Source organism: Arvicanthis niloticus, chromosome 3, assembly GCF_011762505.2.
Source record: "Arvicanthis niloticus isolate mArvNil1 chromosome 3, mArvNil1.pat.X, whole genome shotgun sequence".
NCBI classification, from domain to species: domain Eukaryota; kingdom Metazoa; phylum Chordata; class Mammalia; order Rodentia; family Muridae; genus Arvicanthis; species Arvicanthis niloticus.
The window spans coordinates 67,295,293-67,308,215 of record NC_047660.1 but is presented as its reverse complement, the minus strand read 5'-3'; the positions used below and the strand labels follow the sequence as shown (position 1 = coordinate 67,308,215).

Here is a 12,923-nt window from a genome sequence, read left to right as displayed (position 1 = left end):
GAAAAAAAGGTAATCATTTCCTGAATGGAAATTTCTGGAGACTCGGGTCATAATAATGCTTTGCTGGGGCAGACAGGTGAAAAGATGTTTCACTGAAGCAGACACGTGAGAGGATTGTGATATTTAGACAGTGGGACAAGGCTTGTGCTTTGGCTCAGCTTGCACCGCGCTGGTCTCCATTGAGAACATTCTGGCGCTGGTTGGCCTCGCACCACGTTGCTGATCTTTGCTTGTCACTGATCTTAACAGAGAGTAACTCGCCAAACAACTTCTCATGATGTTCTGCCGGCTTCTTGTCATTTCCACAGACTCTGCACAGATCCAGCAGAGCCTCTCCGTTTATTCTGGATTCAACTATGGCTACTGAACTCATGTGTGGTGTCTGCCAAGCGAGCGGACTGAACTGCATCTGCTGATTGGTGTGTGATGGCTTGCTAGTAGACTGAGCTGCTGATATACTGACAACACAGATTGCAATCACCCAAAGAACTATTTCTAAACAGGCCCACTTACCTGTGTCCTAAATAACCTTTCTTTTGCATGACCTCTGGTGGGTGGAAGGCTAGAAGGGAGATTAAAGCATTTAAGAACCCTTATTAAAGTAAGTTTTGAAAAAAATCTAAGCCTGCAATTTTCCTCTGTGCTTTTTCATACCTTTAAAAGAGCCTACAACAGGGCAGTCGAGAGGATCCAGGTTCAGTTCCCAGCACCCACATGAGAGACCACAGCTGTCTATTCCATTTCTATGGTATCTGACACACTCACACAGACATAAACGCAGGCAAAACATTAATGCAGTAAGATTAAAAAGAAATAAAAAATAAAGCCTGCAATGCAAATTAAAAATTCTTGAACAACTTTTTGAAAAGGCATAATATTCCTGACAGTTTATAATTAGATTTTGTTTCAATTCTACCGTTTATATTTCAAATTGTTCACGATGTGTATTTCCTGTTTTCCCAACAAAATTGGAAAAAATCTCATAGAAAATTTTATTTTATACTACAACCTAAAATGTATTTTATTAGCTATAAAATGTGTATTTTCACTTAATTGGTCTTGGTAGGCACTGCCATCAAGGGGCAATCATCTCAACCAAGCTTTCTGCCCTGTGCAGAAAGGCAACTAGGAAAACAAGATTGGCAAGTCCCACACTGTACCATGCATGCCAGGCCACTGTGGCTCTCTGTCGGTGCATCTTATCCCTGCTCCCAGAGACAATGGCATTGTCCCTGATCCTGTGCCTAAAAAGCTGCTGCTGCTGCCCAGTTTAATAACTGCTAGCCATCAGCCCCTATGGGCAACTTGGCCAAGGCCACCTTTGATGCCACCTTTAAGACCTACAGCTACTTGTCCCCCCAACCCCCAACCGCTAGAAATAGACTGTCACCAACTTTCCTCATTTGGTGAAACTCACTGACCATCTACATAGTAAGCTCAAGCCAGCCAAAAATAAACAAAAATCCTGTCTACATCTCTACAAAAACAAAGCCTAAAAAGGTTAACTCAGTCTCACACTAGTGTATGTGGAGGGGGAAACACTTGGAATCCAGATACTGTTTGCCCTCTAATGGAACACTAATTGAATGCACTAATTAGGCACAATTACTTTATAAGTTAAAAATAGTACTTAATAAAGAAAAACTGTCTTAAATCATTCTTATAGTCAGTAGCAGCAGTATGTGAATGGCTTGAGAAGTTCTGTTTAAAGTTGACCCTCACAAATCTTAATTTTCACCTAATCTGTAACCACATTAATGTGCTTTGAGGTCATTTATAACTAGGAACCACTCTACTTGTGCTTTATATTCAACCTGTTTGGAATTGACTGAGCCAAGAAAGCACTATAGTCTTACTAACTATAAGTTACTAACTAACTTTCAGTCCAGTGAAACTCCAGGTTCACCTCAATTCACAGCCTTAACGATGTTCTGTCAGTAAGGCCAGAAAAACAATTTTCTCCCTTATAAGATTTGCATAAAAGATTAACACACAAGCTCCTCAGTCCTTTTTGGTTTGTTTAGATTTTTGAGACAGGGTTTCTCTGTGTAGCCCTGGCTGTTCTGTAGACCAGGCTGGCCTCTGTTGGCCTCCTGAGTGAGATTAAAGCTGTCCATCACCACCACTCTGGTCCTCATTACTATATTTGATGTGCAGTTCAGTAAATATGGCCTTTACCCAGTATTTTAGATTAGGTGATTAGAACAGTAGAAACAAAAGTCTTCAAATTTTTGTGCACATACCCAGGGACACACATAATTAAAAATAAAAATATGTAAAACAAAAACACATCAACATAAAAGGTAAATAAGCAGTTTTATTTTAAAATAACTTTATCAGTATAAATTATTTTTAAATAGAAACAACTCATATGCATTAAATTGTACTTTCATTTACTGGCATAAGCACACCTCCAAAACAAAGTAACACAAATGAAAATACATGACTGTAAAATACATGCTAATAGCAAGCCACCATTTTCCAAGACCATCATTTTTGGCCATCATTTTCCAAGACCATAATTTTTACAGAAATATACTAGCAGAGAAAAAAAAAAATCAATGCACACACTTAACATATACATGCTAGAATGAATCCAAAGCTCCATGTAAATATAACACTGGTGCTCACATGAGCATAAACACAGATTGTTCTGAAACAGGATCTGTGGAACAATGTGACTGTGTGAGCAATGACAAATGTAGAGACAGAGATTCATGAAATGCCCATGCCCTAGGAAACAGAGAAGAAACCCAACAGGAAGCCACACACCCTACTGCAAGCCAACTTTTTCTAAGGTCAGAATGTGAAGAGAACTCAGGGATGCAGGAATGAACACTCTGCTAAATTCTTTTTGCTTTAAAGGCCCTGCTGCAGACTTGCTGCTCTGCTTCATGGCTTTGAGATGCAAAACTAAAGAAGTTGTTAATGGGTTCCGGTGCTGTGGGAGAACACGAAAAAAACGGTCTGAACTGAACATCTTCATCTCCACCACCCTGATTTCCAGCTGGTGTGCGGTCCAAAGAAAACTTTGAGTTATTATTCCCTAGGGGAGAAAATTAGGAAGAATATAAGAATATTTCCTAAAAGATCTTTAGAAACAACTCATAATCACTGAATAAATATTAACAAAATTCAACTCCTACAAGATAGATAATATAATTATCTTAAAGTCATCTCCTATGATAAATATAGACCTAAGATAAGACAGACCATGTCACTCCACTTTTCCCTACCACAGTATATACTATCGCCCATGTGAAAAATCAAGCAGACAGAATAAACATCTGACCAATTCTACCACACCTTCCTTAGACTTCAGGAAGAGGAATAGCTGACTCCATCTGTCATCTGTCAAGACAGCAGGGAGCAAGGCGGTTGTGGGGCACACCTTTAATCCCAGCACTTGGGAGGCAGAGGCAGGCGGATTTCTGAGTTTGAGGCCAGCCTGGTCTAAAGAGTGAGTTCCAGGACAGCCAGGGCTACACAGAGAAACCCTATCTGGAAAAACCAAAAATAAATAAATAAATAAATGCCAAAAATTAAAAATAAAAATAGCAATCGTGTATTGAGTCAAACAAGGCATCCACAGCTCAGCTTACTATGGTTCTTCACTCTCAGAGCTTTCTGAAATGTGGGGAACACATTGCAGCACAATGTAAAAAAACTAGGAGTTGGGTATTAGATTCCTTCTTACCTGATGGGAAGCCAAAGACTCCAGACTGTGGGATCATAGCTGGTTCCAGGGAGCCTTCTTGGCTAGCAATAGTGATATTTCTTAGCCTAAGGCTATCATAAAGGCCTTGGAGCTTTTGGTACTGGCGGTTGCGCTCCATAAGTTTTTCAGAGATATCACTAAACTTTTTCTTGTATTCTTCTAGAACTTTCTTCATGGAGGTAACCTCCCCTTTCATAGAGGTCAATTCTACATCCTTGCTCTGTATTTGTTGTGTATATATCTTCTCCATCTGTTTTAAGTGGTTCTCAGCCTTGCTGAAATTATATTCTTGATAGAGACGTTCCTGGTGTACCTGTCCAAAGAATCAGCACAATATTATAGACTCTAAATCCTCATCCAAGCAGAAGTGGAAAGAATGCTTATACAGGGACATCATCATCACAATATTTAAAACCTGGTTAAAAACATAATCACAACATACAATGAGCAGACTACAGAAAATGGGCTGCTCAAAAAACTGTACTATCAAAACAAGATGTCTTATCTACAAGTGACATGCAGCCTGAAAGTTAAGAAATACAACAGAAGTTAGGTGAAGGTTTACACATGTAGTCTCAGCAGACAGGAAATGTAGGCAGGAGGATCAAACTCAAGGCCACCTGGGCCCCATGGGACAAAACCAAGAAAAAAAATCGTAATACAGGACATATAGATGAAGTCCAATTTTCCTAATGATCCAGAATAAAATAATAAGATCTCAAATATCCTTGCTTTCTAGCATTTACACACGTGTAACCCCATGTTGGGCAGAACATGTAACTAGAACATAGCAAACCAAGTAGTATGGCCACTTTGGAAGAGTTCAGCATGGCTAGCATGTGCACAACCCTGAGCCTGGTCCTTCCCACCACAGAACCACTCTAGATACACAAGTGTAGGAAACTGCAGTATGGCATTGACCATAAAGCAGAAGCAGAAGCAGACACTGGCGGCTGGTCCTGGGGCCGCTATGTAATGAAATGCTAAATGCTATATCCCTAGATCTGGTGGCTGAAGGCGAATGAAATCTCACATATGCCAGCTTTTGTTGTGCAAACCTTGCTCCCCTCTCATGCTTCACTGGACAACAGGAGAACAGGAGCCATTACAAGGTCCCCTTTAATAATTACTGGAGGTCAGGCCTTTATCCCAGCCTTGGCAAGATTAGAATCGCCATAGCCCTTCTATACTTGGAGAAGGGAGGAGATGTCAGGGGCAGCCCTGCTTATACACTGAAGGCCTAAAATCAGCCATCAGCCTAAAATCAGCAATAGGCCTGACTTACATGCCTGATAACACAAAGTCGTGGGTCTCTGTGGAAAAACACTGAAACAGATGGCTATAACCTACTGTAAACAGGCAGCTTTTGTGGAAATCTACCAGCCTGAGTAGTCATAGACCTTGTAAATAGTCTAGGTAGCCTTGGCGGATAGTACCAACTTAGATAAGGACAAGTGAATCATAGGCAGAGTCATAGTGACCTGTCCCCTGAACCTTCACCCAGCTGATACCCTGTTCTGAAAGATATCTGTACTCCCCATGAACACCTATGCTCTTGTGTCATCCCCTTCCCCACATCCTGCATTTTTGTGTTTACAACCCCTGTGTTAAAAAAGTAAAAATTATGATTTGATTAAAAAAAAAAAAACAAAAAAAACTTGCTCCAAGTTAATTGGTCAATAAAAGGCCTGTGAATGGGCAGTAGAGAGAGATAGACAGGACTTCCTGGGAGGGAGAAGGGAACTCTGGGAAGAAAAAAGGAAGCTTTTCACCAAGAGACAGGAGACACATGTATGTAGGTATAGCTAGCCACAAGATTGGATGGGTTAATTACATGAGCTAGTTAGTCTACCCAGCTGAGGCCTAAGCTTTGAAATATTAAAAGATCTCTATGTGGTTATTTGGAAAACTAGTTGGTTAAGAAAAAACTGCTGACTTATTAATTTTCAGCATTAATGAGAATATTAATAATCACTTTTCACAGAGTTTATTCATGAAATATAAAAACAAAAATACCTACTTAGCATGTGACAAATACTTAAATAATAAAAATCATTAGGAAAAATATTTAAACTAAGTTTTCTGCACATTCATGTATTTATATAAAATATAACAATGAAAGGACTTTTCTACCCTCGGAGGGTAGTTAGGGATTGAGTTCACTGGTACAGTACAACCTTTAAAGCACAAGGCCCTGAGTTTGGCACCTCACATCAAGAGAAACAAAGATCCTCCATAGGCTTCAAAATCACACTTCCGTGTATATGTGTGTCTGTATACACATGTGCTTGTGCATGTGGAGGGTGATGTTGCCTATCAGGTATCTTCACCATGAGAGCCCAGCTCTCCTATAGTACTGAATTCGGGTCCTTATGCCTACACAAGCACTTTACACACTGAGACATCCCCCCAGACCTCAGGCACTAACCTGGTATGTCCAGAAGGCCAATGCTCGGGAGCTAATGTCCAAAACAACCTCTGGGCGAAGCCCTGCCAACACCATAGCTTTGTATTCCTCTGATGGGCTGAGTTCTGTTCGGACAATATCTAGCTTTCCAGAAAGGGTACTGTTGCAAGCAGGGCAGATGGCTGGTGAACGACTGAACTCACCACTGCCATGCTGATCACAGAAGATGTGAGAGCAGGCAGTGACCCAAGCATAACCAGAGAGCTTGATACGACACTTCCGAAAATTGCAAAGCAACATGTCTTCACACAAAGACATGATGAATCTCCAAAAGAATCCTAACAAGAAATAAGAAGGTAAGACAAATTGTAATGAATGTAAAATAAAAAAAAAAAATGTGCTGCTATTTGATTTTTTAAAAAATGGACATTGTTTTAAAAGTACATTGATTTCAGCTTCAATGCCTTGTCTTTCCAAAGCCATAAAGTCTTATACAGATAGTTCCAACCCTTATCAATGTCAAAAATATTGTGCACATGCAAATGTTTAGAAACATCATAGTCCAAAGAAACAAAAATTTGTCCTTTGTGCCATTTTCCACCAAAACATACAGCATTCTACTAAGACCAAGAATGCTGGCCCAAGTCTTTTTCATACAGTACTTGAAAGTTCCAAGTCAGGCCATTCTACACAGTGAGTTCCAGGACAGTTAGGACTAGTACTCCTCATACTTGGTAAATACAAAATTGCAGATACCTTCAGTGTCTTTTCAGTAAAAATTTAAGTGACATCTTTAGGTTATTTTATACATCTTGACATCTCATATCCCTTAACCAAACTGCCCTGATTTTAAAAGACTAGCTGTCTGATGAGGCTAATTTATCTATTATGAATGAAGCTTGAAAATTCCACATTAAAATGCCTGTTTATATTTTCAGTTAAATAATGCATCTGTGAATATTGCTATGGTTTGATTTAAAACGTTTCCAACAAATTCTCTAGTCTAAGTTATTTATCAGTAGTGTTCATCATTGAAAGCAACAGCTTTAGCAAGTCAAATAGTGTTTAACAGTGGGTGTATCAATTATATACCCACAAGGAAAAAGTAATCAATGTTTCCTTAGTACTAAGGGTTTCCTTAGTAGTGTGATTGATGGGCCACACCTATAATCCCAACATTCAGAAACCTTTGTTCCAGGCCACCCTCATCTACACACCAAGATCCTGTCTCAAAAAACTAACCAATGTTACCGGGTGAGGGGAATGGATATGTTGACACCTTCATCTCAAAAGTCACACCTGTACTGCCGACCGCCCGAGGATTCTGTGAATCTGAGGCAACCATGGGCTACAATGAGACCCCGGTGTTCAGATATACTGACACCCTTGCTGCGTTTCTAGATACAATTCACATGACAACAGAGGCCAATTTTACTTTACCTCCAGCAGGGTATAAAGCGCCCTTCCTAGCTGAGGTGAAGGTGCAGCCTCCACATTGCCACAAGGCAGCCGGCAAAGTCACACAAGATGACGGCCGGCCAAGTTTTTCAGAACATGACCCGCGGTTTTCCCTTAATTTTCTGCCTTTCCCCACCTCTCACAGAAAAAAAAAAAAAAAAAAAAACACAAAAAACAAAAACAAATACCTGCAGCAAGGCAAGCTAAAGGTGTCGGCCTTCCACGGAAGACACAATTCACGCAGCCAAGCTGCCAGAGCGCATGCGTAGTCCCCGCAAGGCCTGATGGGTAGCATTTGGCGGGCTGTTGGGTAGCACCTGGCACTCACTCTTGAGGTAATCAGATGCCTAGTCTCCTGCTTTTACAGGTCAACCTAGTTACAATTATTCACAAAATGCTTTAAAGGAAGCAATAGGTAGTGGTGGTGACGGCGGCCTTTATTGATATTGATTTTTTTTTTTAATCCCAGCACTGGAGAAAAAGACTAATCGAGTTCCACGGTAGCCCAGGTCATATAGTGAGACGCTTTTCTCAAAAGCGACCCGCTTCCTGTGTTTCTGCGCGGATGCCCCAGAGTTGTGAGAGGCCCTCTCAGATGCTGAGAGCTGGTCAGTGAGAACTGCTGGGGCATCCCTCCAGTCTCAGAACTTTGAGGCATCTTTACTGATAGTTAAGTAGCTGTTTTGAAAATAACGTGTATGTTGTCTGCGTGCACACCATCTGCAAATCAGGGCATAGGATCCCATGAAACTATAGATGGTTGTGGGCCGCCAACTAGGTATTGGGAATTGAACTCAGGACATCCAAAAGAGCAGCAGTGCTCTACCTACGGAGCCATCTCCCAGATCCTAAATACTGCTGTCATTCTGCCCTTCTGAGCTTACCTATAGCAACTGTGGTTTTTTTTTTTTTTTCTCACTGTTAAAATGAAGCTGAATGCGCCAGCATTCTTGGTCTCAGGGTTAGAAGGTAGCTAGGATGCAAACTGTAATGCCATTTTCTTGCAGCCACCTTCAGAAGGTATGAACCTGCTGTGAACTAATAACACCAAACAGAAGTTCCCAACAGTAAGCCTCTTTCCCTTTGAGATAGGCTTCTTGTTTCCCATACTGGCCTTGAACTCAGTGTAAGAGAATGACCTTGAACTTCTGAACTTACTGAATACTGGGATCAAGGGAGTGTATGCTAGAGATAGAGCCTGTTTTTCATGCATGTTAGACAAACTAAGCTACAGCCATTAGAAACCATATTCATTCAATTAATGAAATAGTTCTAACATTTGTTTTCCCCTAGCAACTTAAATCCTACTGGTACCAGTTAAGTCAGTGGAAATTTGAGAGGTAAGCATAAGTACAAATTAAGTTTATAGGAAGAAATAAAAGATGAGAATTTAAACCAACAGCTATAGCTTGGTTTTGCACAGGCCAAAATGAAGGCACAGGACCCAGTCACTCAGAAATCAGATCTCTAGAAAATGGAGATTACATTCTTCATGATGGGTTTCTGTAGCTAAGATAGGGAATGGAGAAGGTAGCTGTTTTCTTAGGCAGGCTGGTTTTGAAACTGCAGGGCCCATGATATTAATCAGTGGGTATCTGGACTTGGGATCAGCTGCTTTACTTCAGCCTTAACTTGAGGGAGCAGCATTTAAGTAGGTAGGTTCATGGATAAACTACAACTGAGCCTTGAGTTTTTCTGCTTAACTGTCCCAGACATAAAGAATACAAGTACAAAACAACCTCATTAAATGTCAAAGAGTATAAGCAGAGATTTTAATACTTACTTAGAGAACTGAACTTCCAAGTTAATTCTTATACCAAGTCAAGAAATACATGGTGCTTGCCTTCATCCCTCTAATAGGCATATACTAAAGCATACTAAGTAATTGTCCTAACAGTTTTTTACAGTTAAAAACAAGACTAAACCTCTGTGCACATCTCCTTGACATGCCAAAATCCCCATCAAATACTCTGGAGCTGTGTTAATGTAAAATTCAAGTAAACTATGTTGCCCCATAAATCTGACATAAAATACAAGCACACTATAGACAGCAAAATGTGCAACCTTCAGGGTTTACTTTGTGTTCTTGTTCATCTTGCAAGTTGATTCTGTGACACAATTCTGGTGAGTCAGCTTTCATCTTTGAGTACATTCTACCCTCAATAATGCATTATTTGAAGATGCTTTGAAATGTATTAATTTTTATTAATAAATGTATTAACAAATACATTTATTAATAATATAATAAATGTATTAATGTTTATTAATTGGACCCAGTAATGGTGGCACATGCCTTTAATCCCAGCACTCAGGAGGCAGAGAAAGGCAGATCTCTGAGAGTTGCAAGCCAGCCTGATATACAGAGTTCAAGGACAGCTGGGATAAGAAATAATGCCTCTGGGAAAAGAAGGAAATCCATTACTTGGGATGGCTCAATGGTTAAAACCATTGGCTGTTCTTGCAAAAGACCTGAGTTTGATTTCCAACACACATACAGCATCATCACAAAACTGCCTGTAACTCTGATGCCCTTTTCTGACCTCCTCAAGCACCAGATGTGACTTACAGTCAAGCAAAAACACTCATACACATATTAAATTTTAAAACTTTAAATTTTTGTTTTAAATTTTAAAACAAATCATTTACAATTTAAACATGTTCTAATAACTCTCAAGATCAACCACTGTGGAATACTAGTATAATCAAAAAGTCCACTATAGCTATGGGCCACGCTTTGAACACTTCACCTGCTGCTTTGTAATTGTTTGACATGGCAAAGTTCAGAAAACACTACTGTGGACAGACACCCTGTCTATCCTCACAAAGCCCTAAGACAAGTCAGTTTTGTATGATGATACCTAGGCTCAACAGTGAGGAGCAAAGTTTATTTCCAATCACATAAAGAAGCATTTAGACGACACTCTGATAATGGTAGGGACCAAGCACACGAAACAGACCACTGCCCTATGAAATCTTGGTCAGTGCCAAGCCTGGTCTGCTGGACAAATATTATACCCAGTTACATGGGGACACACAATATATTCTCACTCCATACTGTGCCTAATTTTAGAACTCAGCTGAGCTTTGGGAGCTAATGGGAATGGCACTAATGAGTAGGCCACTTGGCAGACACAGGACTTATTAACTTTGTGTTTTGCCTACATGTCTGCACTCCCTGTGCACAGCACATACATGAACCAGATGAGGGCATCAAATTCCCTAGAACTAGAGCTAGCTACAGAAGGTTGTGAGCTTCCATGTGGGTCCTTCTACTCCTCTGGAAAAGCAACTAGCACTCTTAAACCCCAACCACCTCTCTAGGTCAGAAGTTTCTAGGTAGTATAGAATAATTACCCTTTGAGTCTTATACTATTATTACTATCTGGGATAAAATATTAGAAAATTTGCCAATGTTATAACTGAACTGATAGAACACAAGCCTATAAACCAGTGTGACTAGAAGCCTACTATGTGTCCTACATGTAACCACTATACTGTACCACCTTCCAAGAGCTTTGGCTTTTTAAATACTAAAATTCAAGCAGCTGGACACTAATTACAAAGCAGAATTTTCAGATTCTCCTATATCAATAATCTCCCAATCTTAAGACTTACCATTGACACTCCAACTATCATTTTTCATACAACCATGATTTACAGCATGAAGGTCCAGACAGGAAATGTGATTGGTATCAACCTGGTACTCTCTCCTGAATGTTAAATATTTGTACTTCTTGTATTTCAGCCTTCATTTCTGGAGGGAAAAAAGGGAGGGGGTATACAATGCTGTCCATGAGCTATGTGTGCTTCCAAATTTCTCATACAAACATGTATAAAAAGTGTCAAGTAAGGAATTATGTTATAACCTGTTTGACATGCAAACCCATTTAATAAATTAAAACTGCATAATGTTAAACAAGTAATCATATAAAGACTGAAAAGTGATGAGTTTACAACTGTCAAACTTAAAAGATATTAAAAAGTGGGGATGGGGAAGAGCACTGGCTACTCTTCCAAAACACCCAAGTTCAAGTCTCAGCACTGACATGGTGGCTCACAGCTGTCATTAACTCCAGTCACAGGGAATCCAAAACATCCTCCTCTAACCCCAATGGACACTGTAGGTACTTGGTACATAGGCACACAGGTGACAAAATACCAATATACATAGAAAATTTTTAAACTGTCAAACTCATTAGCTAACAGAATTATATCAGCTATCAGTACTTTTTCTGTATCGTTCAAGATATTAAGGATCAACTAAATTTATCTCATATTAGCCCAAAGACCAAAACACTAAATGTTGATTCTGTCAAATTCTTTAAATGAAGTCCCTGGGAAGGAAGGACTAAAGGCAAGTTAAGAAATATTTAGCAAGCTGAATTCAATTTCTAGTGTTTGCCCTAATAGTCTGCTCAGCACATGTATATAATCAGTGTGATCAGCTGAAACACGGACTTAACATGCATCTCATCATAGCAAACTGTAAATGACTGAGGAAGGGCAAACAAAGGCCTTTGCAACTAAGTCAGCTTCTAGTAATATTGCATCCCTTATCTTTCATGGTAAAGATGATTATTAAATTTACCTGTTGCCAAATGAATCCTGTTTAATCTAGGAATCCAAATTGAAATACTAGAGCCAACTGCTTACCATCATCTGTTATAAGAAAACACAAAGGTTATTTATTATAATTACATAAATCACAATCAACATGCTCTATATATCAAGTGATAAGGAAAATTAGAGTAACTTTATTTTCAACTTGACTTGCCACTAATGTCATTTAAAGCCAGATGTGGTGTTATACACCTGCCATCCCAGCAGGAGAATGAAATATTGAAGTCAAATACTCCAAGTTTAAGGTCACTTAGCTTGGGCTGCAAAAGGCCCTGCAAAACATAAATAAACAAAATCCCAATTCACCACCAAATTGGGGGAGGACCTCTACACAAACTCAGAATTTTAGAAATTAAGATGGCGCTAGAGAGATGGCTCACAGTTCAGAGAACTAGCTCTTCCAAAGGACCTAAGCTCTGCTCCCAATGCCCATGTCAGGCAGCACACAGCAAGCCAGGGAGTCCAACACCCTCTTCTGGCAAAGCAAAAATTATGAAAAAAAACCAATTCACACATTTTGTAATAAGTAGAACAGTAATACAATAGTTTTCAAATCATATTTTAATTTCTCTTGAGCCAATACTAATTAAATTAATCTTCAACTTCCCCAGACATAGGAAAATCACTTAGAGCCCCTGTTGGCCACAAGATGGCAGTGAAAGGAAATTTTTACTTCCTCTGTCCTAAGAGCTTTCTTGTAACAAGAAAACCCAGAGTCAA

The 12,923-nt window shown here is 39.6% G+C and overlaps 1 protein-coding gene and 1 non-coding gene across 2 annotated transcripts; both read right to left on the bottom strand.

Annotated features, from left to right (window-relative positions):
• Positions 1-2,298: 2,298 nt before the first annotated feature.
• Positions 2,299-12,245, bottom strand: Ccnb1ip1 (cyclin B1 interacting protein 1). The gene is made up of 5 exons (XM_076930495.1): positions 12,172-12,245; positions 11,199-11,337; positions 6,147-6,463; positions 3,698-4,031; positions 2,299-3,046 (listed from the first exon to the last, which is right to left on the bottom strand). The coding sequence occupies exons 2-5, from the start codon at positions 11,224-11,226 to the stop codon at positions 2,844-2,846; spliced, it is 882 nt and encodes a 293-aa protein (XP_076786610.1). The 5' UTR covers positions 11,227-11,337; positions 12,172-12,245; the 3' UTR covers positions 2,299-2,843.
• Positions 11,992-12,068, bottom strand: LOC117706459 (small nucleolar RNA SNORD126). Its single transcript, XR_004606548.1, has one exon. It is a non-coding gene; the product is annotated as a small nucleolar RNA SNORD126 (small nucleolar RNA).
• Positions 12,246-12,923: the final 678 nt, after the last annotated feature.

Coding starts and splice junctions, on each gene's coding strand:
- Ccnb1ip1 (XM_076930495.1), bottom strand. CDS start 11,226: ATGAAAAATGATAGTTGGAGTGTCAATG. Junction 6,464..11,198: donor TGATAGTTGGAGTGTCAATG/GTAAGTCTTAAG, acceptor ATTTCTTGTTAG/GATTCTTTTGGAGATTCATC. Junction 4,032..6,146: donor TGGCCTTCTGGACATACCAG/GTTAGTGCCTGA, acceptor TTCTTTGGACAG/GTACACCAGGAACGTCTCTA.